Consider the following 27,718-nt stretch of genomic DNA (forward strand, 5'->3'; position numbering starts at 1 on the left):
ACCAATAGTATGCCTAAGTCCACCACGATACTTATTGAACTAGGGATTTTATGGCTCACAGTTATTACACAGTATCAGTGGTTATGTCTTATCAGTAGTTTGCTGCTAAGGTACCTCAGACTCATCCTTCTCACAGTTCTAACCAGCAACTATCTTGCCCATGACAGGCATTTTTTCACCCATCTACATGAAGATATTTATTCAAAATTGCTAGGCAATCAATTTGGTATCAGAAACTACATATACTAGCATCCCACTGAGATGCAAAGCAAACAGAAAGATTTTATCTGCTGAACAACTCACTGAATATTGGAAATGAAGCAGCAAATGCCGCACATAACATCCTAGTTCTACACATAGTTTGCTTATGGGAAATTCACATCTCATTTGGGTTAGAGCCAGGACTTAGGTACTGAGTGTACCTGGACTGATACAATATAATAAGCACAGAGCTTGAGACTGGAGTCTTAAAGCCACAACCAAAGATGATTAGGGCTATGCTAGTAAAGAGTATTTTCACTCCCAAATCTTTCTATAAATATACCGTATATTTAATATGAGTGTCCACAATTAAATAATGCATACATTTTCTCAATAGCATATAAACTATTGAAACCTTTGATTCATAAGAACTTCCTGTTTCCCAGAAAATACATAGTGTCTGATAGGTTGTATAGGCACAACTGGTGCAATCAGCAGCAAGGTACATGTTTTTCAAAGGATATATGAGCTTGTACAAATCAGAATGACTGTATTTTAAAAGCTATGCTAAATATAATTGCTTTCAAAGCAAACTGTTTGCCTTTCTTGGAAATGAACATGTTAAAATTTCTCTCTTCATGTATCAATTTATTGGAACTCAAATGTTTCTGCTGGACAGAAACCAAAGCCTTTGTAAATACAACATGCCATTTGCCAACAGGAAAAACTTAAGATCTTGTTATAGTAAATCACACATACTGGTACTAGTGTTCTCGGAAATATGTTGTCAGCAAGTACTGTTTTAACTATTGAGTCACCAAGAAACTGCTGTTTGATTTTACATATAGGACAGCACTCTTGCCTCACTTCTATGCTCTGCTTCATCTATGGCATCAAGCAAGCTTCTTGTTTAGTTTTTCAAGTTATTCTTCACTTCCAACCACAACAAAAAGGGTAAAATTTCTCTGTGCATGTCACGAAACAACAGTTTCATTTACCCAGGAAGACATTTACTTCTGAAACAGCCAGCCCATAACTTAAGCATATGGGCATGTGAAAGAAAGGGTCCTTCTGTTAAAAGTGAGCTCATATAGTGAACCTTCCTGTAAGCAGCATCTACATAACCCCAAGCACAGAAGAACTTCACTTTCCCTGACGGTAGAGGTGACACACCAAAGTTTCAAGGAACAGATGTGCGATCCATTCTGCCTGGATGCTCCACACAATTAACTTGTATATTATTTATATACTTAATGTCCCCTTGGCAAGAGGAAACAATGATGCCCTGATTATTCAAGGGCTGTTACACTGCAGGCAAAGTGTTTGTTCAAAAAGTGAATGAGAGGATAGACTTCTAAAAATGACTAGGATGTAGCACTGTGTTTCATATACTAGTTCATGATCTGACAATTCATCCATAAGCACTTCATAACTTTGTTACAGTTTATGCATATCAGTTGCAAATACATTATAGAGCAAACTTGCCACTTTCAAATGTGTAATTAATGTTTTTTCAGGTGATTATCCCTAGCAAGTATGCTAGAGAATATGAATCTATCATTGATATATGTCTATGCCTCAGTGTAAGCTAGAACTAATAACCAGTGACAGTGAAACTGAAAGTTCCCCAACAACTTTAGTGGAAGAGGGACAGACTCCACTGAAAAAGAAAGGAGCTGTCAGCATGCATGGTTCTTCTGAGTGCCAGAGGAGTGTCTTTCTTTTGAGTGTCTTCCCCAACCCAGTGCTCTGCATGTGTCCTGAACTACAACCCCTTGCGTACCCAGCCATGACTGGGGAATTCTGGTAGTTGTAACGTAACACAACTGGAAGGTACCAGGTCGAGAGAGGCTAAGTTACTCTCCACAGTTTCCAGTACCTTGATTTCTTTATTACCCAGAAACAATGCTATTGTTTTTAAATTACTGAAAATATTTCAATAGCATTTTCTGTGAAAGATAACACTGAAGTTATGTTAATTGTATTTTACTTTTCCCCTCTAATATTTCAAGTCAAAGTGGTACATTGGATCAAAATATTAACAAGGGATACTTTTCCTGTTTCATTTATATTTGATGAACATACTAAATTAGATCACTTTAACACAACCTGAAAAAATTCCAGTGCAAATAATCTTATACAAATTAATTCAATTTACAGTGCAAATGTTTCCAGAAAATTAATGAATTTTCTGGAAACGGATAACCATGGATAACCATTTACCTTGGAAGAAATAGAATTTTAGAAAGTTCTCCAGTTTTTATTTCGACTTCACCAGAAAGAGACAGTAAACTCAATTTATCCTACTTTCAGTAAAGAGTTCCTGAAGAATATTGTGGCCTGGAATCCTTACTGTTCTCCAGTAGCTCAGAAATACATGAAAATCTAGTGTACAGGTAGTAGTACTTTTCAATGTGTAGGTTGCTCATTTAATCTTTTTAACAATGCAAACCATGTTATTCAATTCCATTCAAAGAAATGAGACTGTATGGGATTCACATCTCTAACCACATCCACAAAGAAGAACATTTGCACAATGTCTGAAATCAAATGTTCATAATACCACAGAATTTGCTACCTTCCAAAGAGCAGAAACCTTGAAACGCAGTTCCTATTTTGACTGTCTGAATGCTTAAAATATTTGCAACCACTTAGCTTGCTAGTCTAAAATCAAATGACTAACAGAGTAAATAGCACAGAAAAATCCCCATTTCCCCAGACAGAAGATGCTTAACCGCAAGAACAGGCTCTCTTCCTTCTGAAAGATACCAGAAGTATCATTTTCTCTTGTTCCAACAGCATTCCAAAGTTCAGATAAGCTTTGCTACCTTAACAGCATAAAACTAGCTCTGCCAATATTTTTATAGGAAAAAGAATAGGCAGACAACACAGGAAGTAACAGATACTTATTGAAAAGTCAGTCTTTTTAATGTATTTGGCAATCTGAATAAAAATGTTTATGCTGGTTTGTAAAGCATCTTTATTAGGTAAATGATACCTCAACTTTGCTGAAGTAAATCAAGTATAAGTTTGGTCAGTTTCTGGATGGAAAACTACCTAGGCATCCCATGTAGACACTCTGAGTTCCATAGAAGGAAGGTGAGCTCTATGTAAATGCACTTAAGAAAGCAACATAATTTTTGTAACCAGTGCACTTTAGTTTCAATGACTGCAGTAAACCTTGGCATGCATATGAAAGTGTATGCTGGACTAGCCTCAAATATAACTAAGAATTCCGTTGAACTATTAGAACTGATCATATCATAACTAGATTATGATAATTAAAAGCTTACTTACATGGGCTAACATCTCTGTATCTGTTACGATTTCGGTTTTCTGCATACTTGGCAACTTTATGCGGATAGTCATTGGATTGGTGCCGAATATCCTTTATGAAAAAAGATAGCATATTAGGTCTATTTATATACTGGCCTTCGAAACAAAAAGTTTTAAGTAAATCTTTTTTAATATATTCCCACTACAGATTTCCCGCAATAATTTTGCTTTTACTTTGTAAATTAAAAATCTAGTGGCAAACATTGCAGAATTAATATAAATGCAGTACTAAAGATATATTTATGATTAGAAACGATTAAACCTAAATTGCTAAATCATTATTTTCTAAGACATACTCTTCTGTCAAGTTGAAATGCTAATTTAATATTAGACAGTCTAAGGTTGCTCTGTCTTTCTAAATGAAATGAAACACTGAGGACCACCAACTTGAGATACAATAAAAACAGTCTAGGTCATGATGCATAGTAAGTTATTTATGGTATCTGTTACTACCAACTGAGGCACAGAATAGAATATGCAAACTGGAACAAAAAAGATTTTCTATTTCCAAATGTAATTGATGGAGTCTAAACTGAATGTTAACACACAAGAAACCACAATAGAAAACTCACATCAATCTGCTATAAGTAATGGTGGATTCAAACAATATAAATTATTAGAAGAGAGGTTGAAAGTATAGAAACATAGTACCATTATCTAACCCCATTAGCCAGTTAGAAGGCAAGAGATAAGGTTCTAAAGCAAAACAAACATCCAAACAGAACTAGAAAAAAAATCCATTAAGATGTTTTAATTACCCACACTTAAATTTATCTTTACAACAAAATCAAAACACAATTTGACATTTCAATTTGTCAGATGATGGCTCTGCTCCTAGAGATCATGTAAGCCCCAAGGGAAGGAACTGGAGGAGGCAGAATCAGTTAATGCTAACAAATGAAATCTGCCATGCCATTTGTGAAATTGTGAATACAGTGAAAAGGCCTAAGGTCCTGGCCTTAGAATCTGACTCATGGACGTTCAGGCTTAGGAGGGTGCTGAGAAAGGTTTGCATTGACAATATCACCTAATGATTAACCTATCAAATAACTGACATCCAAACACTTTAAAAAAAGGAAAAGACACATGTATTGTCAGTAATAGTATAGCTGGCTAGGGCATGCTATCTCAACTGGCATAGGATTGCACCTGAAATGAATCACACATCATGCAGCAGCTTGAGGGACAGAACCACCAAACAAGATTTTTTATAGCTAGTTGAAACCCAACAGTGTACTGCTAATTATCACATTTCCTAGAACATTTGTAATGTTATACAATACATATTCAGCATTAATTCCAGAAAGTAACTCACCAGGGGTGTCTTCATTGGCACATCTTTCTAAATATTTCCACAACTAAGTACACCTGCCAGAATTTGTATAGGAGGTTACCCTATAGATTTGTTAGTGACATTCACAATTATTCTATTTACTAACAGAGAATCTTGAGATACCTTCAAAATTAACAAATTATGGCATAAACTTCCATGGACTTAGTCAAATTTTATAAAGTATTTTCCTCAGTTGCAGGTAAATACTTGGGTGAACTGAAACTGCAAGCAATGTGGTCAGAGAGATATGAATGCAAGAAGTATACAAAAATTCTCCTTCTCCTTTTTGCCAGAACACTGACTGAGACCACTACCACTCCGGATATTCATCTTGACAGTTCAACCATTTAATTTCCAAAATATTCTTCAAAATTTTTCTTCCACATAATTTAATGTATTCAAACCATAATCAGCAGTTCAAGATATTCTTGTCATTGGCCTGGTTTTGACATAATATCAAACTATGGTTTAGTGTGGCTGTAAATACAAATCCTAATGCTTCTATCTTCACGTAGCCACATGTAAGTATTATATCCAAAGCTGAACTGCAGTTAGGCAGAATGGTAATTTACATAAACAAACCAACTCCCTAAACAACTTGAAGTTGGCTTCTTTTCCTAAACTGCAGTTGAGTCTGGATTTTGATGCACTCTAAGCTGCAACAATTTGAAAATGGAACTGAAAGCTTCTGATCTCTTCCTTTTTTTATTGTTGCATTCATTTCTATATGCCCAATAGGCAAAGCTCTCTGGGTGGTTTACAGCAGTTGGGGAAGGCCAATCCGACAAACACAAGGCTCTTTAAGGCAAAATGGTGAAGCTATAATTTAGTCTGTAAATTTTAGGAAATATCATGTGCTTAGGAGTCAGATGGTTAGATTGTCCTGACTCTCATAGGTCTATGTCTAACAATATTAAGTCTCAGTTCTAAAACTGTCTTCTGATATGAAATCTCAACTAGTTCAGATTATATTTCTTCACATTTGCACTTATTTTTGGAATGGAGTAATTAAAATAATTTCAAAACTAAGGAACATTCCACATATTACTTAAAGTATTTTATACTGCTCCTCAACCTAAAGGCTTCCAGAACAGCTGACACAAATCACTTAAATAAGATAGTTTATGGCTACAGTGTAAAAAGATTTTAAGTCACAAGGGAAAAAAGGAAGAGAATGAATTCTTTTACAGGGCTGGTCGAATGGCTAATGGAAGTAACAATTATGGAAGGAGAAGCCTTCATGTTATACAGAAGCAAATGTGAGTTTGCCATCAAGGATACTCAAAACAGGGATTTGCAACCAGTTACAGCTTCATAATGAGTGGGCCAGTATAATAAATATGCCTTTACAACATTCACCCAGATCTCGCCGATAATGTCTGTCATGCTCCTGGGTCAACTAATGTTTCAAACAAGAACTCTGATGTATATTTTTTTGTTTGGTTGGTTGTAACACCACCATACTTTTGTACTTAAACTGTATCCAGGGAGTATTAAGTCTACACAGCAATTGGTAGTACAAAACTGCAAGGGCACACAGAACCAGCATTAACAGGCACGAGGAAGAGAAAGTGAAGCCCCTTTTACGGGGTGACACCCTAATTTCTGATGTGTCGACGGGATATTCCGTTCAATCAATCACGAGCTAAATGCAAATAGAGTGTTCAGCGTGACAGCCACGTGGGGAGCAAATACAGAAGTCAGTGAGAGTAACACAGAAAGGCCTCCACGAAATAAATCTTAAGCAACTCCATCCCTCGAACCTCACCCTTCCCTTCCCTTCCCCGACTATGCCAAGCAACTTAAGCGGACCACACGGCCAGTGCTGGCGGAGATACGAGCCCGAGCGCCCCCTCCTCTTCCCCGCGCCAGGAGCCGCAATCGCTTTCCCTCCAACCCTCGAAAATTCTTTCTTCTCGCTCGTCGCTGCTCCTTCCTTCGCTTCTCCCAAGTCTCAGCCGGCACCTGAAAGAGTCTGTCGTGGCCCAGCGACTTCCTCCTCCCTCGCCCCGAGGCAACCTCTCCTCTCCCTCCGGCGGCGGAACTCCTCCGCGCCTCACTCTCACTCACCAGATAGCGAGGCTGCCAGTCGTTAGCAGCGTCGATCTGCTGGAACTCCTGCTCGATAGTCGCGGTGACGGACATAATGGCGGCGACAGCCTGAAGAGGAAGGAGATGAAGGGCCGCTGGAAACCAACAAGTTCATCACCTACCTCGCGCTACTGACTACAACCCACCCTCTGCCCGGTCGCGCTACCTTTGACTATATGCCGTAACACGCACGCAGCGTCAGCGGCTTCCTGGCGTCCTGCGCAGGCGCGCTCCCCGCTCGCTACCGCCCACCAAAAGCGGATGAAGCTCCGCCTAATCCCTGGACCGGGGAAAAGAGCACCTGAGAGCCCGGCAGTAGTCGCTTTGAGGGTGAAGTTAACGCAAAGAGCGTTAGGTCCGCACTCGGCAGAATTCGGGTTCCATTTTTGTGCTTGTGAAAAACGAACCCCTTACTTCCCTGGCGCATAAGGCACAAGCACTACCCCCATTAGACATTAGATATTGGCGGTAAGGAACGCATTCTGCAAAGCGTTTACCGCATAGCATCTTAATTGGTCCCGTTTGAAGATAATGGAACAATCTTTCCATTCCTATGTACGCACAGTCGCTATCAGAGTAATATTGCACTTTCGACATATATCTCGTATAATACAAGTTAGCGGTGCAATCTATGCAAAGAAAAAAAATACAGTTCACTGGGCCTTACTCTCAGGTTTGTATAAGAAAGCTGCCAACAATACCATCATACATGTCTATTCAGAAGGAAGTCTTGTGAAATTCAATGTTCACACTTGAGTAAATGGGCATAAATAATCGATGCTTGCCTACCCAGAAGATCAATTATTTTTACTAGAGCTTACTCCCACGTAAGTTATATTTATATTGTTATTTATTTTATATTGTTAATTTTGTATTGTTATTTTTGTATTTTATTGTATTTTATTTGTGCTGTGAGCTGCCCCGAGGCTTCGGCAAGGGGCGGCATAGAAATGTTTTAATAAATAAATAAATAAAAGTGCATATAGGTTTCCAGCCGTATAGCACAATCTTACACAGATTTAAGCCCCATTAATTTCCATGCTGCTTATTCCCAAGTAAATGGGCATAGGACTGCAGTCTTATAGGATGAGCTGATGCATGCCTCCTGAGGCTCCCAGGTAAGTGGCTACACTAATGCAGTCCAAGTGACTTTAACAAGTGTATTTTATACATTGGATTTGGCACAATAAGTAAAGTAAGTTCTAAGCTACGGTAAATGGGGAACCATCAGCCCAAGTCAAGCACTTCTATGTCTGCTGATTGCAATGGAATAACCTTAAGCATACCTCTCTCATTGAAATACACAGGATTTTAATTATTCATAGGTATTCAAATGTTTAACTTGTAGCTGCTTCATGCGTATATTATGCAAGCTCAATTATTTAAAATTATCCTAACAAAGAGTAAACGTTGTTTACCATTCAACTGTAAAAGGAAAAGTGTCTAAATTTTAAGGTGCTTTCCTGCTGTCCCTGCCTGCTATGAGAACAATAACTATCCAAATTCTGTTCTCTCTCATACATAAATCTTATCTTTAGTATACATGAATGGACCAAAAGATAAGCTATGTTTCAAAATATCGAAAATAACAAATGAGGAACAGCGAGGATCCGCTGCGCCGCCTCGCCCCCCCGCCCCCAAAATCGGTTGCAGTTATGCAAAGAGAAGAGGCAGCTTATTTAAACACTTACAGATTTATTATGACCTAAACTTTCTTGGGCGAGAGTTTATCTTCTGATACATTTGTCACTGTGTAATCCTATACACATGCCTACTCAGAAGTTAACCGAATTAAGTTCTGTGAGACTTACTGCCAGGTGTGCATGGGATTATAGCCTTGCATTTCATTCCAATACGTGCCTACTCAGACCCTGGTAAGCAGCGCTGAGTTCAATTGGATTTACTCCCAGGATAAGATTGCAGTCTTAGGTGTAACCCTTCATATAGACAGAAGAGAGTCTTATAACTCCCAGCATCTCCTGGAGGGTATTAGTTGCTTTTCTCTGGAATGTGTCTCCTCCAAACAAGAACTGCACCTCTCAACGTCTTGTCTGTGTTGGTTTTCCGTGATTTACAGCACCAGTCGCTGCTGCCCGATTAGGCTGTAGTCAAACTGGCGAGGAAACAGTACCCCAGTGCCCCGCAATCCGCCTTCCTTTCCTGCTCGAGCGCAACCGCGAGGCGACAATAAAGTTCCGGGCGTCCGGCGCCGCCACCAGGACTCTTCCTCTCTCAGCCCGGGGGAAGCAGAAAGGCGCAGGCGTCGCCTCTTTCTCCTCCCCGCCGAGGCCTGGCGGTGCACGCAATTCAACTGAGCCGAGCGCGCCTACTGAAGGCGCGTGAGAAATCGGTTGTCCTCGGGACGAGAAGCCGCTGCTCTTCCTGCGGCGGCGGCTGCCCTACCTACCGAAACGCTCTCGGCCGACAGGAGGGGGGTCCGCCGGGATGTTTGTGGCGCGCAGCATCGCGGCCGATCACCGCGACCTCATCCACGATGTTTCCTTCGACTTCCACGGGCGGCGCATGGCGACCTGCTCTAGCGACCAGAGTGTCAAGGTGCGGGGCGGGAAGGGCGGGCAGACAGAGGCCGAGCTTCTCTCGATGACGCCGGGTCTCTTGCTCTCTGCATGTGGATCTCGCGACTACTAGGTCGGCATGGGACCAATTCACGGGGCTAGGCCAGCCGGCCACCATTACAGCTTAGTCGCGCCGCGCTCCCTATTCCTGCTCTCTATCTCTCTGCACCAGGCGCTGCATCTCCCTTACCTGGTTCCTTCGCCCCGGCCTTTGCTTGGTCTGGTTTAGGAGGGCATGCAACTGCTGTGGGTGGGCCGAAAGCACTGGAAAGCAGACCTGACTAGGAGTTTTGGCACTCAGTATTTTCCCCGGTGGAGAAGGATACCACGCTCAGAAGGCCGAAGGACCCTGTTTTAGAGAAGTGTTTATATTTTAGGAAAAGTCAAAACTGTTTTATCAAGCCAAGAGCCACCTTTATCTTACGCTGCTTGCTTAAATGTAGGATTACTGAACTACAGATATATGTATTGTAGTTTGGGGTTGCAGATTTTCTGGCCACAAGGATGACAAAATAATTAGTATTTACTATCTAGACCTTTCTAAAGATAGATGGCTTTCTTTTAGAGACTGAGTGCCCAAACTGCAACTCAGAACGCACGTATTTATTGCAAATTGCCAACACTGCAATAAAACCTGAATACTGAGGTTTTAGTTTAGAAAAAAGTAAATATGATGCTGCAGATTTAAATATGCCAGGGGGGACAGCACAACATTAAAAGAATCTCAGTCTCTTAATTAGAACATCTCCTTGCTAAATCTTAGATATTAAATTTCAATTTTTCATAAGAAAACTAAAAGCTAAAATCTGGCATTAATAAAAATGAATGTATTAAAACTCACAGCCAGTCCAAGCATTGGCAGCGCACTGACTGGCCATGCGAAAGCTCAGAGGGGTTGTGGCTAATGAGTTGTGGCTCGTGACGTCATTGCCTGTCGCCACTACTCCTTTCTGAGCATGTGCATGGCCCCTGTGTGCGCTGTTATCCGATGTTCAGCTGCTGGGGTGATGCTGGGACAACTTGGCTTGTGTTTCGATGGAGAGGGCTCTGTGTGCCTGCTGTGACACGTGTGCCATAGGTTCGCCACCACTGATCTAGACCATCCTTCCCCAACCTGGTACCTCTGAGATTGTTTTAGACTTCAAATTCCATCAATCCCTGCCAGTATGGGTACTGGTCTGGAAAACTTTTTGGTATGTTGGGAACATGTAAGCCAAGTACTATTTTAGGAGTAGGCCCCTATTAGATGTTACCTTAAAAAAAAAAAGAAGTGGAATTTGCCAACTAGTAAGCATATAAGGGACTGCAGGTGGTACAGTGGTTTATACTGCTGTGCTGGTTGATCGAAAGGTTGCCCCTTCGAATCTGCACAACAGGATGAGTTCCCGTTGCTCCGTCCCAGCTCCTGCCAACCTTGCAGTTTGAAAGCATGCAAATGCAAGTAGATAAAAAGGTAACATTTTGTTGGGTAGGTAACAGCGTTCCGTGCACCGCGGTGTTTAGTCATGCCGGCCACATGACCATGGAGACTGTCTGCGGACAAGCGCTGGCTCCCTCTGCTAGGAGATGGAGATGAGCACTGCCCCCTAGAGTCAGGCATGGCTGGACTTAACGTCAAGGGGATACCTTTACCTAACCTTTTTAAGCATGTAAATCAGTCTATCCTTAACCAACACCCTTCCATAGTTTCTTAGAATGCAGTGCTATTGTACTTATCAAAAAGATGGGAAGTTCTCAAATAAAATATGCAATTGAAGGCAGTGCTGCAAAAAAGATTTATAATTTATTAAAGTCAAAAAAAGGGATTCATGTTGTAGCCAATTTTAGTGATGTTTATCTTATTCAGCAAAGTATATTCACACATTTATCACATATAATGTATACAACTTTTTGCATACAAAAGTAATACTTGTGCAAGAAAACAAGAGTGTGAAAAGTACTTCTGCAAGTAGTTTAGATTCAACAGAGCTATCCGAACTACTGTGGAATAGATGCCATTATAGCAAGGAAAGTCTCTAGGATTTTTCACAAGCCCTGATCTTTGGGCTTGTTCTTGGAACTCTAATCCTGTTACTTCTCTGCTTTTTGAATTAATGATTTAGATATAAATGTTTTTATATTTTTCTTAATAGGTTTGGGACAAAGGTGAAAATGGAGAGTGGCATTGTACTGCCAGCTGGAAGGTAAGGGTTTAAATCTGGAAAAATCTGAAGGGAACATGAAAGGGAACAAGGATTACATGAAGGGAAAAATTACTCCTTAAAATGGCAACCTAATGCATGTTTACAAAGAAAGTTTATGTGTATTCAGTGTGGCTTACATCCGTCAAGGTAATTTAGGATTGTAGTTCAGATACATAAATGTATCTGATTTTTTTGCAGCCATAATTCAGTATAAATTGCTATACATTTTAAGATCATCATTGTACATGATGTTTCATTGTACCAAAGTCACGGAACAGAGTTTTTACATCTTTCTTTGTTGAAACTAAACACATATTCATGTTTCTGTTTTGCAAAAGCCTATTTTTTACTAGCTTTTCTACCTCAATGTTACTTTTTCTCTTTCTTCACTATCCAGACCTTCTTAAATCTTGGTAGGAACTACGGTCGATAGCTGATCGACCGATTAGTACAAATTCTAAACAGCAGTACAGAGATTTCACCTTCTCTCCGCATACACACCTCTGCTAATTGCAGAAAACTCATGAGGTATCTCGTGTTTTGCTAAGATTAGGAGAAGGCAAAAGCTGCTCCCTTTCTCAAAGCTCAGTGTATTTTGAAGGCTTCCCCTGCCCCCTCTTTCCAGTTCTCTTGGCAAATATAGAAAGACTCAGTTGTAGACAGGTATTTCATGTTATATGGAACTGTGGAATAGGCAGAAGCAGCACCACCAATGTCATAGTACTTCTGCCTGCCTCAAGAGTACAGCAAGTTGTGGGAAGTATTTCATGAGTTCTTTGTGCAAACTAAACGACTTGAGAGAGGGAAGGGTCAGTCACATAAGAGCATAAGAAGAACCATGCTAGATCAGACCACTGTTCACACAATGGCCAGCCAGCTGCCCATCAGATCCAACAAGCAGGATGTGAGTGCTGCACCACCTTTCTGAAGTGTCCCAATAACTGATAAAGGCTTGCTGCTAAGCCAAAGCAAAATTTGTGGACTCCCTATTAGTACCATTGCTGGATTTTGGCTATACTGTATATTAGGAGGAGTTTTCTAATAGTGAGAGCTGTTGACAGAGGAAAAGACTATCTTGAGAGGTGGTGGTGGATTGGCTTCTCTTTACCAGAGGTGTTTAAATAGAAGTTGTTGGCTTGGCTGTCTTAAAAGAATCCTTTAAGTAGTTTGTATTGTACAAAGGGTAAACTATATGAGCTTCAGAATTCCTTCCAGCTCTGAGTCTTTCAGACATGATACAAGTGTTCAAAAATTGTGTGTGTCCTTCTAATTTCCTGCCCTATCTTCTATCATTCTTTGTATTAGAACTTTCAATAGGTACAGCCTATTCCACCTATCTTATCATCTGGTCCTATTATCAAGGCAATGATGATGATCATCACTCTCTTTTCAGTTTTCTTTCTAGTCCTCTTTCAGTCTGCCCACCACTTTGCTGATCTGCCTTTTAAAAAGCTACTGTGAAGATCCTAAGTGACAAATGGAAAGGTCCATACCCTTTTGTCTATACAGAGTCATGGTGGCTAGGACTTTAAGTCTATTCTTGTTAAAATAAAAGGTGGGGGATTTCAAAGCAACTGGGATTTAGTGGGATGTTGGTCTGAGTAGAAAGCTTTGGAGTAAGAACTACCAGTGGATCTTTGGCATTCAAATTTTAAAAAACAGACAAGATGCATTCCCATGTAGTAAAGGACCTCCAGAGTCTGCTTAAAATATTCTATATGTGTGGATCCCTTTCCTTCAATTTACAAAGTAGCTTGTTTGCTGCTCCAAGTAACTTTTAAGCTTGGGCTTCCATGCTGGATTACGAGAAAATAAGTATTCTAAAGTATCTTTGAAGTTTGCTGTTCAATTTTTACAACTACGGTCTTTTCTCTGTCAAACCTGTACATAAAATTCAATAAAGCATTCAGTCTATGAGTTCCAATTCTTAACATTCCAGACGCATAGTGGATCTGTGTGGCGTGTGACATGGGCACATCCAGAGTTTGGACAAGTCTTGGCTTCCTGCTCTTTTGACAGAACAGCTGCTGTCTGGGAAGAAATAGTAGGGGAATCAAATGATAAACTTCGAGGACAGAGTCATTGGGTAAGAGTTGAAGAGTGACTGTTTTGTTGAACACGTTTTATGTTTAGAATTAGTTTGTGGCATTCACGGTTTGAGTACTGTGTCTGCTGAATTTCACAGAAAAGATTTATTGGGGATGCTACATCCAGTACAAACTTGCTTTATTTCTATAATTTGCTTTGTTTCTGTGATGCCCTTTATATACTATAAATGAGTTTAGTGGGCACATAGAAGCTGGATTGCTCTTCCATTCAACGAAGAGGGTGAGTATAACATTGGAAGGGTCCCATTGCAAGGAGGAGAATTAAGGGCTGCATAGAGAAATTGGGAAGGCCAACAGAACTCTGTATCATTCATAAAGGAAAAAGTTGGAATCCAAGTGGCATGTCTGGTGTGATCTTGTTGTCAGATTCACTTACATGATTCATGAGAGTGGAGAACATGAAAGAAGAGCCATTATCCAAATGTTACGCACAATGTTCTGTCCATATGTAGAAACTTTGCGGGGGTCCCCTTTCTGTTAGTAGCCCCTGCAAGCTATGGGAAATTCTCCAGACCAAAACCCAATAATGCTTGAGGACCCAGAGTGAGAAGGAAATATCTCAGCTTTCCTGTCCTAGTACATGCACAGAAGCCCTTTCTGCTTGCATATGGTAGGGCAGGATAAGTGTATGCTTAATTTTATGGTTATTTTCCACATCCCTTCCTTTTATTATTGTTTTTTAAATCAATAGAGGCACTATGACTAATGATAGGAAATCGTACTAATGGATTTTCAAACATTATAAACCAGGTTTAAAACCAATGTTGACACAAAGTACTATATGTTATGGTATCACTTATACACTGTGCCAGAACCAATCAGGAACAGGCCAAGCCTCAATGGGAGAAATGAAGATTAAAAATCAGCATCTGTATTCAGCAGCCAAGAAGTTGCATCAATAAATTTCATGGCTTATTTAATCTCATTCTGCACAGTAATACTGGTTTTTAGCAGATCAATAAATGCTGCCTCTTCAGTCTTTCTCTTTTGAAGGCTCTGTTCATTTTTTAGCAGAGATCTTAAAAAGTTGTTCTACCAGCATGTTTGCATGTATTTCCTCTGTTACAAAATCTTTTCAGTTCTTGCATTTCTAAGATACAGACTGAAAAAAAAGTTCCAATTGTTACGTTGGAATCATAACTTGATTAACACAGAGAGGCAACTGATCAACTGTTCTCCAAAAGGAGGGCAACTTACGGCCTTTCAGATGTTTTGACCTCCAACTCCCATGACCCTTCATATTGGCTTTGCTGGCTAGGCCTGATGGAATTGTAGGCCCAAATAAATGGAAGGCCACAAGTTACTTATTATTACTTTATTTTTTGATTTATATCTTGCCTTTCCTACAAAGGGCTCAAGGCAGCTTGCATCTCCTCCTCCATCTTATCCCCACAACAACAACCCTGTGAGGCAGGTTGGGCTGAGAGTCTGTGACTGGCCCAAAGTCACCCAGTTGGCTCCATGGCTGAGCGGGGACTAGAACCCAGATCGTCTGAGTCCCAGTCCCATGCTCTTAACCACTACACCACACTGGCTCTCTCAGTGTCTGTCCTACAGATTGACTGGCTTGGTATCTTTATTTTAATGGGTGACTTTGAGTCAGTCATAGACTCTTAAGCCTAAACTATCTCACAGGGGTGTTGTGAGGATAAATCCAAGCCACCTTGGATTTCTTACAAGAAGAGCAAAGGCAAGACATAAATGCAGTGCAGTAATGGTTGTAGTAATACTTTATTCATGCATTTATGAAACCTGCTATTGGTGAAGGCAGCCCTTTTAGGATTACTAACCAATTTCACCTTCTGGAAAATGTGTTCCCATTGTCATATTCAAATAAAAGTTTATAAAAGCTAATCAGCATGGGACTGTTCATTTAGATGTTGCCTGCAGTATTAATACTTTTTGGTTACTTGCAATATGCAAGGGTATTTTTCCTGCTTTTAGGGTTCAGGCTAGAATATTTTTCAATTCATTTATTTAGTACATTTCTATTCTGCCTTTTTTCCTTCCAGAAACACATTTAACCATTTTGTAGTATAAAATGAATGTATTTGCTTTCCTTAACTACTTTATATCTTGTAAATTTCTAATATGAATGGTGATGTGTCGTTTAAGTTTTTCCACTAAGAAACTCCTAACCATAACATTGATCTGTCTGTTTGGTAACACTGTTTACAGATACACTGATTTTTATCTAATAACAATCATAGTGAATAAATGAGATTCTAAAGCCTTTTTTCTCTCTTTCAACTGTTGTGCTTATGTTCAGGTAAAGAGGACTACTCTGGTTGACAGTAGGACATCAGTTACAGATGTAAAGTTTGCTCCTAAGCATATGGGTCTTATGCTGGCGACATGTTCAGCGGATGGAGTTGTTCGGATATATGAAGCGCCTGATGTAATGAATCTTAGTCAATGGTCACTTCAGCATGAAATCTCATGTAAACTGAGTTGCAGTTGTATTTCCTGGAATCCTTCAAGGTGCATTATTAGCTCCTTTGACAATCTGATAAGTAAGAAAAAGTGGGGTAATAGGGACAGTGTTGAATGGTGGGATTCTGTACTCAAGTAGCTTTATTAGAACTCTTTCCATTATGGGAGTGCTTGTGCAACCATGCTGCCACAGCTGTTACTCAAATTCTCTTCTTGCACATAGTTTGGTACTAGCCCAATATCATTTGCACTAATGGAATAAGACCATGGGATATTCCATGATATTCTGTCTTTTTCGTGCAGTACAGTATTTAAAATAGTAATTGATAAATTAGGAAAGTTGGGTCTGGCAGGAAACTGAGGCTATTGAATTCTAAGGACTGACCCTGTGAGGAGGGACTATAGCTTGGTCCTAGATCATGTTTTACGTGGAGAATGTACCCTGTTCAGTCAGCCTCTCTTTCTGAGATCCTGGAAAGTCACTTCTTATCAGAATGGAAAGTGCAGTGCTTGATGGGTAACAGCCTGCCCTGCTTTAAGATAGCTTCTTCTGTTTTGTCTTATTTACTATCCATGTATCCTTGGAAGGAAATAATTTAGAAATTTGTCTTCATTGTTAGAATTCCTTTATGTTAATTTGGTGGCCCAGTGTGAGTTTGAATGTGCACCTTTGCAACCCAATAGTAAGTGTATTTCATTTTGCAATTGCAGCTCTCGTGCTCATGCTCCTATGATAGCTGTAGGGAGTGATGACAACAGTCCAAATATACTAGCAAAGGTGCAGATTTATGAATACAATGAAAATACCAGGTGAGAATGGATGGGGTGGGGAATGCAGCAACTTCTGTAATGTATTTAAATGTTTCATAATATTGCCAACATAATTCGTGCTGTTGGTATTAATGGAAATACTTAAGCACCTTGCTTCTGAGAGTCAACCATATCATAATAGTACCAGTGTGCATTACCACATGGGCCTATGTAGCCTTAAATTTTAGGAAAGTCAGGAAGCAAGTAGTCATGAAACCACTTGTGTAAAAAGTAGACACTTGATTTAATACAGTGATGAATTACAAATGCAGATTATGAATAAACAAGCTTATACACATCCCTCCAGTCACAAGCTTTCTAATACAATGGAACTTAGTATCAGTGCACAAAGACTCTTAGATATTTGTGTGGCCTTCATTCTAAGCAGAAAGCCAAAGGCTAAGTTAACCAGCAGAGGATTTTATAGCTGTTTCCCTAAATCTCATAGCTTGCTAGGGACTGCTAGAAGCTGTGAAAAGCTGCCAGTGAGAAAAAGGAGGGAGGGCAAGGGAAGCCCAAGTAATTCTAATTCTATTTTTTTTCCTTCAGAAAAGTATATAAACACAAGAATGTATAAACATCCTTCATCCAAGGATGCAGTGGCTGGAGGCTGAGTCCCCTCTCTACACTGCATGTTTCTCACCATAATTAACTAAAACCCATTGTCTCTTATTGCTGCAGTAAAGTTCTGTGCTGGACACTGTGAACAGCCCATGTTAACTCCTTGTCACAGTGGGCCAGTTTTATGGCATGACAAGCAATGGTGGGTTTTTTTAACCTTTGTTGATCTGTTCTGTTATCTAAACTCTATCATGGTATTTCCAAGGCCAGAGCCACAGAGCTGCTTAGCAAAAGGCTAACCAGAGAGTGCCGTTAACGGCTGCTACTTGGTACAACTGGTAAAGGAGTCTGTGCACACAGCCCCCAACTGAGCACTACTTCCCAGTTGCTTCTCACCCCTTCTGCTGGCTTGTTCATATATATTAGGAGCTTTGCTGTGGTGTGTGCACTTGGGGCAGAGAAGGAATCCTTTCCACAGCACCAGCCAGCAGATTCTTACTGCCGCCCCCCTTTCACAAGGAACTTTCCTCTGGTGAGCAGAAGGGGTAGCATGGTAGAATTTCCTGTGGCATGCAGTCCCCAGCTGGTGGTGGTGGCACCCACCACCCAGCTGCTTCTTGCCCCATGCAGGAAGGGCTTCTCTCGGGCACTGGTAGAGAGGGGTGCAGCTCCTTTCTACAGTGCTACCCAGCTAATTTCCCCACTTTTGCTTGCATGTGGATCACATACACACATCCTGTTTGAGCAGTGTCCTTAGAAGGGGAGGTTGTGTAGCCTACTATTGTCCTCTTGTGTTTCAGGGCATGAGCACTGTTTGTGCAGCAGAGACTGCTTGACATCCATGGCAATGGTGGCTGTCAAAGTGAGGTGCCTTATTTCTCCCTGTGGCACTGTGATATCTCCTGCAGGAATAAGAGGGAAGAAAGTGGCAGATAGGAGGAGAGTTAACATGATGAGCCTGATCATCTTTCAAGAATTGCTTGTCATGACATGTGAACTTTGCAAAGGCTAACATCACCAGTCAGAGAGATTATTACTTTGATAAATGCTGCTTGTTACCAATTGTATTATTGCACAGCCAGCTCAGTTTAACGAAGGACTGTATTTTAGAAGCTTTTAACCCTTCTGGAAAAGAAAAAGGGGAGGGAGATGCTCACAACAATTTTCTTAATATACCATACTTCAACATATTAACTTTTATACTTCCCTGTTAACCAGCCCTGAAGGGTCAGTTGACACTGATGATATAGCAAATTCACTGTTGCAGTTGTACAGTGACACTAGTTTTCATATTTTACATCAATTCTAGGAAAAAAATGCTCATTTAGGGAGCACCTCCTTAAAAATATTAGGCCATATCCACGGTGACTCATTTGTTACATTGTGCTAGCATAAATGACCTCTAGCACAGTATGAATAGCACATGCTTGTGTAATGCTTTTTCTGTGCAAATTGTGCTGGCAAGCACTATTGGCTAGAAGTCATTTTGGCTAGTACAGTATAATTTTCTGACTTACATAGGAGAATTCATCCATAAAGGGGGTTTCCTTAAAAACAACCCTGCCTCTGGAAAGGTGGTTTTACAGAAAAGCCTCTTGTCTGTGTTTTACGAAATTAATGGCTTGACTGTCTGTTCCTTTCAGGAAGTATGCAAAAGCAGAAACACTTATGACAGTCACAGACCCTGTACATGATATTGCCTTTGCGCCAAATCTGGGAAGGTCCTTCCATATACTGGCAGTAGCTACCAAAGATGTACGGATTTTCACATTAAAACCCCTGAGGTGAGTCTCTGAAGCAGCAGCTATCGTATAATGAGCAAACAGATGTGTGTGTGAGAGAGAGAAAGAGAATATTTATCTCTCTCAGGTACAGAAGCAATCATCTTCATAGTCTTATCTAGTAAGTTTATTGGCTGGTTAGTCCATTTGTAATCCATTTTTAAAAGTAGCATCCAAATAGGTAATATAATTTTGTTATTGTTAGCAATCCCGTTGCTCTCCAGATAGTCCATAGGGTACTGTAGATTGCCTCCTTGGGGCATTGGATGTTACTCCATCCATGAAAGGGGAGGTTGCAGATCCACATCCTTCCCCTTGCAGCTGGCACAAAAAGTCCTGCTCTCCATTGTCAGAAAAGCAACAAAGGTAGAAGCACTGAAGGGGAGGGAAGAGAATGCAAGAGGCCAGGATATGAATTACCTTGGGCCTCTTCCTGCCTCAACCTCTGGAATACCCCGGCTAGATAGACAAGAAAGTCTGTCTACTGGAAAAATGCAGTGTGGGAGGGTGGAGAGGTAAAAATTGCGTCTGCTGTTCTTCCTGTTCGTTCAGGGGTTTCTGAGCACTGAGGATGTAGTTGATAGGCTTCCACCCTAGATTTCTAACAAACATATTTTAAACAGATTAAACTGTAATATCAAACTTTACTTTTTTCCTCTCTAGAAAAGAACTGACTACTTCATCAGGATTGACAAAATTTGAGGTTCAGTTAGTAGCTCAATTTGATAATCACAACTCCCAGGTCTGGCGTGTAAGCTGGAACATTACAGGCACAGTTCTTGCATCTTCAGGAGATGATGGGTGTGTAAGGCTCTGGAAAGGTAAGGTTCCCCCCCCCCCCCGCCCCCGGTTACTCTATGAGATTAAATGCTGCAGTATTAAAAGATGAGGTCAGCTTCGGCAAATGGGGCGGCATAAAAATGTTTTAATAAATAAATAAAAATAAACCTAAGCACACATATTGTGAAGTAAGTGTTTTGTCTTTATGTGCTACCTCCTTTACCAAAGGTGTCATGCCTGCGTACATCAGTTGAAGAGGAGCTTGGGCAGGAGGAGGTCTTTTTGAACTTAATGGACTTTTCCTCTGAATAAGCCTGTTTCAGATTGTGCAGTAGATCCTCTTGACTGAACTTTTATATAAATATGTACTATATGTATAGTGCACTCCAAATATTTAAGATGACAATTTTCAACATTCCTGATTGGCCATACTGACTGAGGTTGATGGGAGTTGAAGTCTTAAGCATCTTATGAGCATCAGGTTAGGGAAACATAGTCTAGAAATACTTAATTTGTCATATTGTTGGCCAGAAAACATGCGATTGCAAACTTGAGTGATGAAAAATAAGTAGTTTGACTTTGAAAGCCTATGTTTTGAAGAAGAGGTTCACTTCTGCCAGTGTTGCCCTGTGGCAAAGTGGAAGACATACATGGAAATTCCCATTTAGTGCTCAAAAAACATCCTTCATGGGTTAACTCCCTGTTCTTCCTCCTCTGATCCCTTCACATATCTTTTTAATGAATCCTTTCCGACACACAATCCTATATTTTTAAAGCCTATCTGGTCTAGAACCAGATTCAAATCTAGATCTCAGACTTTCAGTCTGGGTAGATCAGGCCCACCCCAGTCCTCCAAAATTCCTCACCAACAATTTTAACTCTCTCCCTGCATGTCTGGGTAGAAGACTAAAGCACTTCATTCACACATGGGAACACACATGGGAAAGTGTATTCCATTATTTTCCTACTCCCCCGAAACAGAGGGTCCTGGAATGCCATACTGGATATGAAATACCTGAAGAACACCTGCACAATTCAGGAGACCCCCTCCCCAAACTATCAGGGAGGCCCTACATCAAGGGGATTTCCTTACCACAAACCTTACAGAAGCATAGCTCCATGTCACTATCACTGAAGAACACCAGAGATATCGTTACTACAAGAGGTGCCATTTTCTGTGCAGAAAGGTACCCTTTGGGCTAGCATACGCACAAAGTTTTTTTCAAGCTAATGCTAGCAGTGGTGACCTTCCTCAGTCTTAAGGCCATTCACATATATTCCTACCTATACAACCTTCTTCTGAGGTTCCCATCACAAACAAAGGCCCATGTGGATATACAGATGCCATTGTCTTGTCTCCAAGACCACAGGTTCTTGACATACTTCCAAAAGCCACTCCTGACCCTTCCAATCCCTCACTAGGTGGCTAAAGGCATGCATTTTTCTGGCCTATGAAATTAAAAACCTCCTCAGCTCTGCACATGTTACTGCACGCTCCACCAAGGTTGCAGCTACCTCAGCTACTAGATCTGTAGGGTAGTCATATAGTCCTCACACCACTTGTTCATAAGGCGTTATAGGCCAAACATGCTTCTGGCAAAGCCGTCTTTGGGTGCAGAGTATTATGACAGATACTACCCTCAACTGTAGGATGAGCCTGCCTTAGGTACCTGCCCTGTGATGGATATCTCCTGAGCAATGGAAAGGAATGAAAAAATTGGATACTTGACCATGAAGTTCTACCCTGAATTGGAGCTTGGGAGACATCCATACATGACAGGCTGAACACACCAATTCATAGTAGTTACCATACATGGTAAGACATCAAATCATAGAGTGTACCAATCTTTATGGAGGGATTTCCCCCCTTTTTCCAGTCTGCTTTTTTCCATTAATACATTAATGGCTCCTTAAGAACTATTCTGTTCAAATGCTCAGCCAGTAAGAACTGTCTGGGAGGACCCATAGAAGCCAGGATTTAGGCATGTTCCTTACTGGTCCCAAGTATTGGAAGGAGTTAATCCATGATGAATGTATCCTGAGCACTGATTTGGAATGGAATTTCAAATACCCAACTTTCTAGTTACCTTTATTATAATGTTTTGCTGTAAGCTTCTTTTAGGCAGGCTAAGGCCATCCTGAGGTCTTATATAATAGGATGGCATACAAAAGCTTTTAATAAATAAATAACAGGCAAGGTTGGTTTTTTATAATGTCTTTGAAGAGCCACAAAATAGTAATATTTTGAATAAAATTGCAGAAGCATCTTATATTCATATCCTGCATTTTTTTTCTTTCAAGGAACATAACTAATAACCTTACGTTCAACAAAACTACAATTGGGATTTGTGTTTTTTCTCCTCTTAGCTAATTACATGGATAACTGGAAATGTACTGGAATTCTGAAAGGTAATGGGAGTCCAGTCAATGCTAGCACCGCTCAGTCAGGAGTTTTTAATACTCCTATAGGCACAGGCAACACAAGTCTCCAGAACTCAGTCAATGGAACGTCTGCTGGCAGGTAGGCTAGTTCATATGTAAATAAAATCTCCATTCTGAAAACATTCAGACTTAGTCTCACTAAAAATGTAAGCATTTCTATATCGTCTATATCTGTAGGTAATACTAAAAACCATTATCACATCATCAACAGGTTACAGGTTCAATTCTGCTTGTTTTACCAGAATTGTTCAGAAATGCATAGTAGATCAACTATTGTAAAGTAGAATTTTCATCCAATTATAGTTCACATACTCCAGATAATGACACAGTTGTCAAAATACTCAGATGTCTCATCCGTCCTTGTATCCTTCCTATTTACAGCATCTCCCTCCTGTATCTTCTTGTTACCTCCACCGCTAATTATTCTACTGTCTCTCAACCAAGGTCTCTTTGACTTCGCACTTCTGTCCTCTGCTACTTCCTGAGACTGTTTGGGAACAGGGAGCTTCCACCAATCCTGTCCTTTGGTAGTTCTTGGGAATCACTTGGTTCAAGTAGCTTTCAGCATATGTGTCAGGCCTGCCCTCACAAATGTGGCTCTGAAAGGAGACATCGTTGACCAATGAACTTTATAAGACTGCCGCTGCTGTAGGCTACATCAAAGTTCAAGAGTATATGCTGTAGTTACAGCTTGTTCCCAGTGATTATGACACTGGTAAAATTGAAGTTGAATCATTGCAATGTGCTTTATGTACTACTGCCCTTAAGGCTGTTCCTTAAGCTTCAGCTAAGTTGCTGAGCAGGGCCACCTATCAGCAGTATGTTACACTTTTGTTAGGGAACTGCACTGGCCTATTTACTAATGGGCCAAATTTAAGGTTTTTTGTTAAGCATCTTGCTACCTGGTTACCCAAGAGACTCTTCTTCTCTATAAACACACTTTATCCTTGTAGTGCCACATTCTTCTGTAGTTCATTTCTCACAAGCTCAGAACAGGGAATTTAGTAGAATGGTACCTATTATGTGGAATAATATCTCTGACGATAGACATGCAACAATACTCATTAAGTTTTAGGCAAATATTGAAGACCTATCTGTTTATGCAAGCTATCTTTGTATACCATAGCACCTTGTGTAAACCCAGTCTGTTCCATGTAATAGTCTTTATGTTTCTATAAAATGTATACACTGCTTTGAAATTTTTAGATGTAAGCTGCTTATCAATTGATTAAATATTATTCACAATTTTCTCAGCAAAACTTAATATTCTATAAAAATATAGCTGGTGATGCTCATAATGCTATGTGCATCATGCCCCTACTGATAAGAATGAACCAAACAAGTAGGTAGCTTTTTGTTTTTTAAACGCTTGTCTAATGTGGTTGCATTTATTCAAATTAATTCACCCATTTTTCTGATTTGTAATAATTTAAAATTAACAAATTTTAAATTTGAAATTTCTCCTGCCAAATGTAGGAGAAACTGGGCAGTTGACCTATGGTGACATCTGTGTTGCTGTTGGGCAGAGGGTGGGTGTTTTATGTCACTGCCTCCTCTGCTTGTAGGTCCCTCTTGTGAACGAAGCTACAGTAGGGCTTATTTGGCATCTCTGAGGAGAAAAGGGATATTGTACTTTCACTGAATGGTGAGAGGGTTCTTACTTTAGAATTTCTCTATTTGACTTTGAAGTTATCTTTTTAGATGAAATAATGAATTCTAGGGTGCAGTTTTGATGTAACAATTAAATGCATACCAGCAGTTGTAGAAAAATCTTTAGTTGATAATGTTGCTTTATAAAATCAATTTGAAAGTAGGGCAGAGTCAACCATTCTATAGCTAATATTCTGCAGGTTCCATAGGAATAGAAATGTAAGTGCTGACTTTTACAAGCAAGCTGGTATAATACATTAAGAAATTGCTTTTATTGTTGTTAGGCCTCAGTATTGTTGTTAGTAAACTGTAGTAACATTACTAACATTTTTGAAGATAGTGTTTTTTTAACAAAAGTAAAGTTGCTTGAGAAGTTATTTGAAAAGATTAATAAACCTACCAAATACTGTTCTACAGTATTCTTATTGTGCTTATAACCATGTGTGTCTAAAATTGTGATGCATTTTCCCTTCTCCATTTGTATTATGTCCTTTTTAACAGAAAGCACAGCTGATACCAAGCTAACTGGAGTAACTTTGCTGTTTTGCTGCTTGTTGCATGCACACAGGAATGGAAAGCGAACTCCTTTTTCCCCTCCCCAACGCCGTTTGAACTCTTCCCAAGACACCAGCAGTCTGCCTACTACTAAAAGCAAAACAAAAGCCTCTCTTAAAAAAAAATGTTGTATACCTACTCTACTAGCCAGCACAGTATGATCTTGTTGGAATCTGAAAACAATGTAACAGGAAGAGCCTTCTTAAAGAAGCATTTCCGCACTCTACAAAACAAGTGTGGGAGACAGGGGGAAGTGCACTAGTGACAAGCATTACTGTTCTTGCAGGTGTCAGGAGAGAAAAATCTTAGGTGAAACTATTTCACTTTTCATTGAAATTGTTTAAATACTTGCTTTTCTTCTGTATTTTAAAGTGTTCAGATACATACTTAACCATTACGATTTTGTTCATAGATTTGTAACACATAAACATAAGTAGTCTCAAACAATGTTGGCAACATTGTAAATTGACAAGTACACAATTCACATCTGAAATTGGTTGGTACTGCTTCACAGTTAAATACTACTTCAAAATAAAGGGGAAAAGCCCATAAAAACATTAATGCCATACTTTAGTTGTTTTAGTGAGAATGAATGTACCTGATAGTTGCATGTTCCTTTGGCATGATTCCATGGAATAACGATTAAGCCTCCTTTTGGTCAAAATATGGGCTAAGCCATCTCCAAATGAATGTTTGTCATATGGCATTGACAAGTTGGTTTAAGAATTATTATCTGTTGCATTAAAGCTGCCTCAGGTTCTCTGTGGTACAAACATACTGCTTTTGTACAGTGGAGTTACTGCCCAGGATCAAACTGAAGCAGAGTCCTATTGCAAATATTCATCAGGACATGACCAAAACAAAAAGCCTTTTACATAGCGGCATGTCAATGTAACTCTAAATAAGTCCTGTCTCAAAATTGTACTAACTTGGCCATTCTGTTCTGTAAAGTTGTCTACATTTCCAAAGATGATAAAGATTACAAAGTGGTGTCTTTAATATTACGGGTAAGTCATAAAATGTGACACGGAATAGTCTGTTCAGTCTTTAATTTACCTGAAGTCTTACCTGATGTTTTTTCCAAAAATATGTATATATGCACATAGATTGTATTTGAGTGGAAGAGGAGTCACTTTTGTATATTGTGGAAATCAAAACAATTTGTTTTTACATTTATTCTATAAAATGTGCAGACAAGTTAAAGCTAAATTGGATGCAAATGCACCTGCATTATTGTGTGCCTGTCTTTCTGCAATTCTTACTAAAAGTTAGGATAATGAGTTGCATGATTGAGCGGATGTGTTGATAAGTAGGGACTCATTTTATTTACAGGTAATTTATTGTTTTAAAATGTATATAAGGCATATTGTTCATTAAGCCCTATGGTTGTGTTTCTACCAAACAGTGTTTAAACCTTCGCAATCAATATTATTTTTTGTAATTAGATATCTGATTTAGTCATTACATTTTTTTGGCATGGATTTACAAAACCTTTTCCCTCTAGCACGTGTCTCTCTTCTTTGGTTCTCCTTGTATTTACCACTATTCTTTCTTTTCCCCCCCCTTTTTCTTTTTTGGTGTTCCTGTGTTAATTGTTTTCAGGTATTTCTTTCCCCCTTTGGATTCCTCCCGGGCTGGATCAAGGTGGTCCTGTTATGCCCAGCTCCTACCTCCTCCTCCTCTGATAGAACACCCTTGTGATGCTGACACTGCCAGTCGCCAGTATCCTCACCCTCGCAGACGATATATCTCTCGACCTCTTAACCTCTTACCTGAACATGAAGGGGTTTAAGACAAATTTAAAATTGTATTAAGGGCCTTGTTCAGATGCTTGTACACTGCTTTGATTTCTGGTTGCTTCTATTATTTCTTTTTCTTCTTCCAGCAGAATTGAGGAGTGGGGGGTTTTAGGGTGTATTTTGCAAAACAAACTATAGTATTTGGAATCTACCATGTTAGTGCTTCTCCACCAAATAAGAGCCCCACCATCAATACATTTTCACTTAATGAAACAAACAGTATTCTGAGTGAGTGATGCACAACAGACAAGTTCAAAGTGCTAATCAACTTTTTAGAATTCAATTATTGTGATCTTTACATTTTAATAATTTGTATCATACATTATTTTTGATAATATACAACTGAACAGGTAAAGTTCTTCTGTATTGTAGAGGTTAAGTATTTCATTCTTCAGCACCAGCATCAAACTTCTAGGTGACCAGATTTTTGGGCATTTTTCCTAGTCCTGAGCAATAGTACTGAAAGGAAATGCAGCTCTCTTAAAATGAAAATTAGAATTGCTGTGCATTCTGAAGCAAGAGAGAAGTGGAGCATTTTAGTCATCAATATGTTCACCTTGCATAATATTTCCACTACATTGTTTTATGAAAGTAGGTTAATAAACACTTGAAAAGGTATGTAGTGTGTTGCTTTTGTTTACTTCTAAAAGTATAAAGGGGAAATGGGGTTGGGGATGGGGAGTCTAGCAGTCATCCCTCCTGTGACCAGTTTTGTTATATATACCCATATATCTTGTCTTATGCACTAGTTCCTTATCCATCTTCGCCCTGACATTTAGCACCAGGAAATACCATTTCCTGCAGGATCTAACAGCCCAAGTCAACTGGAGGGAATTGTGGAGGAGCTGATTATACTAAGAGGGCAATCTAGAACTGAGTAATGCTACCTACATCTCAAAAGGAATTCTGTGTATGGGGTGAGAGGGGAGAAGCAAAAGGAATAACAGTTACCTCAAGGCATTCATTCATTGCACACATCTCTAGAAACTGTTGCAGAGATCCCTTTGGAGCACTTCACAATCCCTTTCGGTTTTATGCACTCTAAATAGTTTGGCATCATTAGAAAATGATCCATTTCA

The 27,718-nt window shown here is 39.7% G+C and overlaps 2 protein-coding genes across 7 annotated transcripts in view; one reads left to right on the forward strand and one right to left on the reverse strand.

Moving 5' to 3' along the window:
- The window catches only part of PTPN2 (protein tyrosine phosphatase non-receptor type 2), a 32,479-nt gene extending 22,653 nt beyond the window's left edge, over window positions 1-9,826 (reverse strand). For 2 of the 5 annotated variants that reach the window (XR_006414334.1, XM_044426305.1), the window contains exons 1-2: window positions 6,941-7,120; window positions 3,499-3,589 (exon numbers count right to left, since the gene is read on the reverse strand). Coding sequence is in view for 4 of the 5 variants with exons in the window: in XM_044426305.1 (XP_044282240.1) it covers window positions 3,499-3,589; window positions 6,941-7,015 (166 nt within the window). In the remaining variant the exon portion in view is untranslated. Of the gene's footprint in view, window positions 1-3,498; window positions 3,590-6,940; window positions 7,121-8,772; window positions 9,115-9,727 lie in introns of those variants that run through there. The other 3 variants (XM_044426304.1, XM_044426303.1, XM_044426306.1) reach the window with 3 other exon arrangements.
- Window positions 9,216-27,257, forward strand: SEH1L (SEH1 like nucleoporin). 2 transcript variants are annotated; one of them, XM_044426307.1, is made up of 9 exons: window positions 9,216-9,517; window positions 11,670-11,720; window positions 13,660-13,806; window positions 16,098-16,309; window positions 16,973-17,071; window positions 19,276-19,416; window positions 20,077-20,234; window positions 22,561-22,714; window positions 26,443-27,257. In XM_044426307.1, the coding sequence occupies exons 1-9, from the start codon at window positions 9,407-9,409 to the stop codon at window positions 26,630-26,632; spliced, it is 1,263 nt and encodes a 420-aa protein (XP_044282242.1). In that variant the 5' UTR covers window positions 9,216-9,406; the 3' UTR covers window positions 26,633-27,257. The 2 variants fall into 2 exon arrangements, with proteins under 2 accessions (XP_044282242.1, XP_044282243.1); XM_044426308.1 differs by lacking the exon at window positions 26,443-27,257 and adding an exon at window positions 24,787-26,286.
- The last annotated feature ends 461 nt before the right edge of the window (window positions 27,258-27,718 follow it).

The sequence above is a fragment of the Varanus komodoensis genome, unplaced genomic scaffold, assembly GCF_004798865.1.
Source record: "Varanus komodoensis strain SLA01 unplaced genomic scaffold, ASM479886v1 scaffold17, whole genome shotgun sequence".
NCBI classification, from domain to species: Eukaryota; Metazoa; Chordata; class Lepidosauria; order Squamata; family Varanidae; genus Varanus; species Varanus komodoensis.

Coding starts and splice junctions, on each gene's coding strand:
- SEH1L (XM_044426307.1), top strand. CDS start 9,407: ATGTTTGTGGCGCGCAGCATCGCGGCCGATCACCGCGACCTCATCCAC. Junction 9,518..11,669: donor CTAGCGACCAGAGTGTCAAG/GTGCGGGGCGGG, acceptor TTTTCTTAATAG/GTTTGGGACAAAGGTGAAAA. Junction 22,715..26,442: donor AATGGAACGTCTGCTGGCAG/GTAGGCTAGTTC, acceptor AATTGTTTTCAG/GTATTTCTTTCCCCCTTTGG.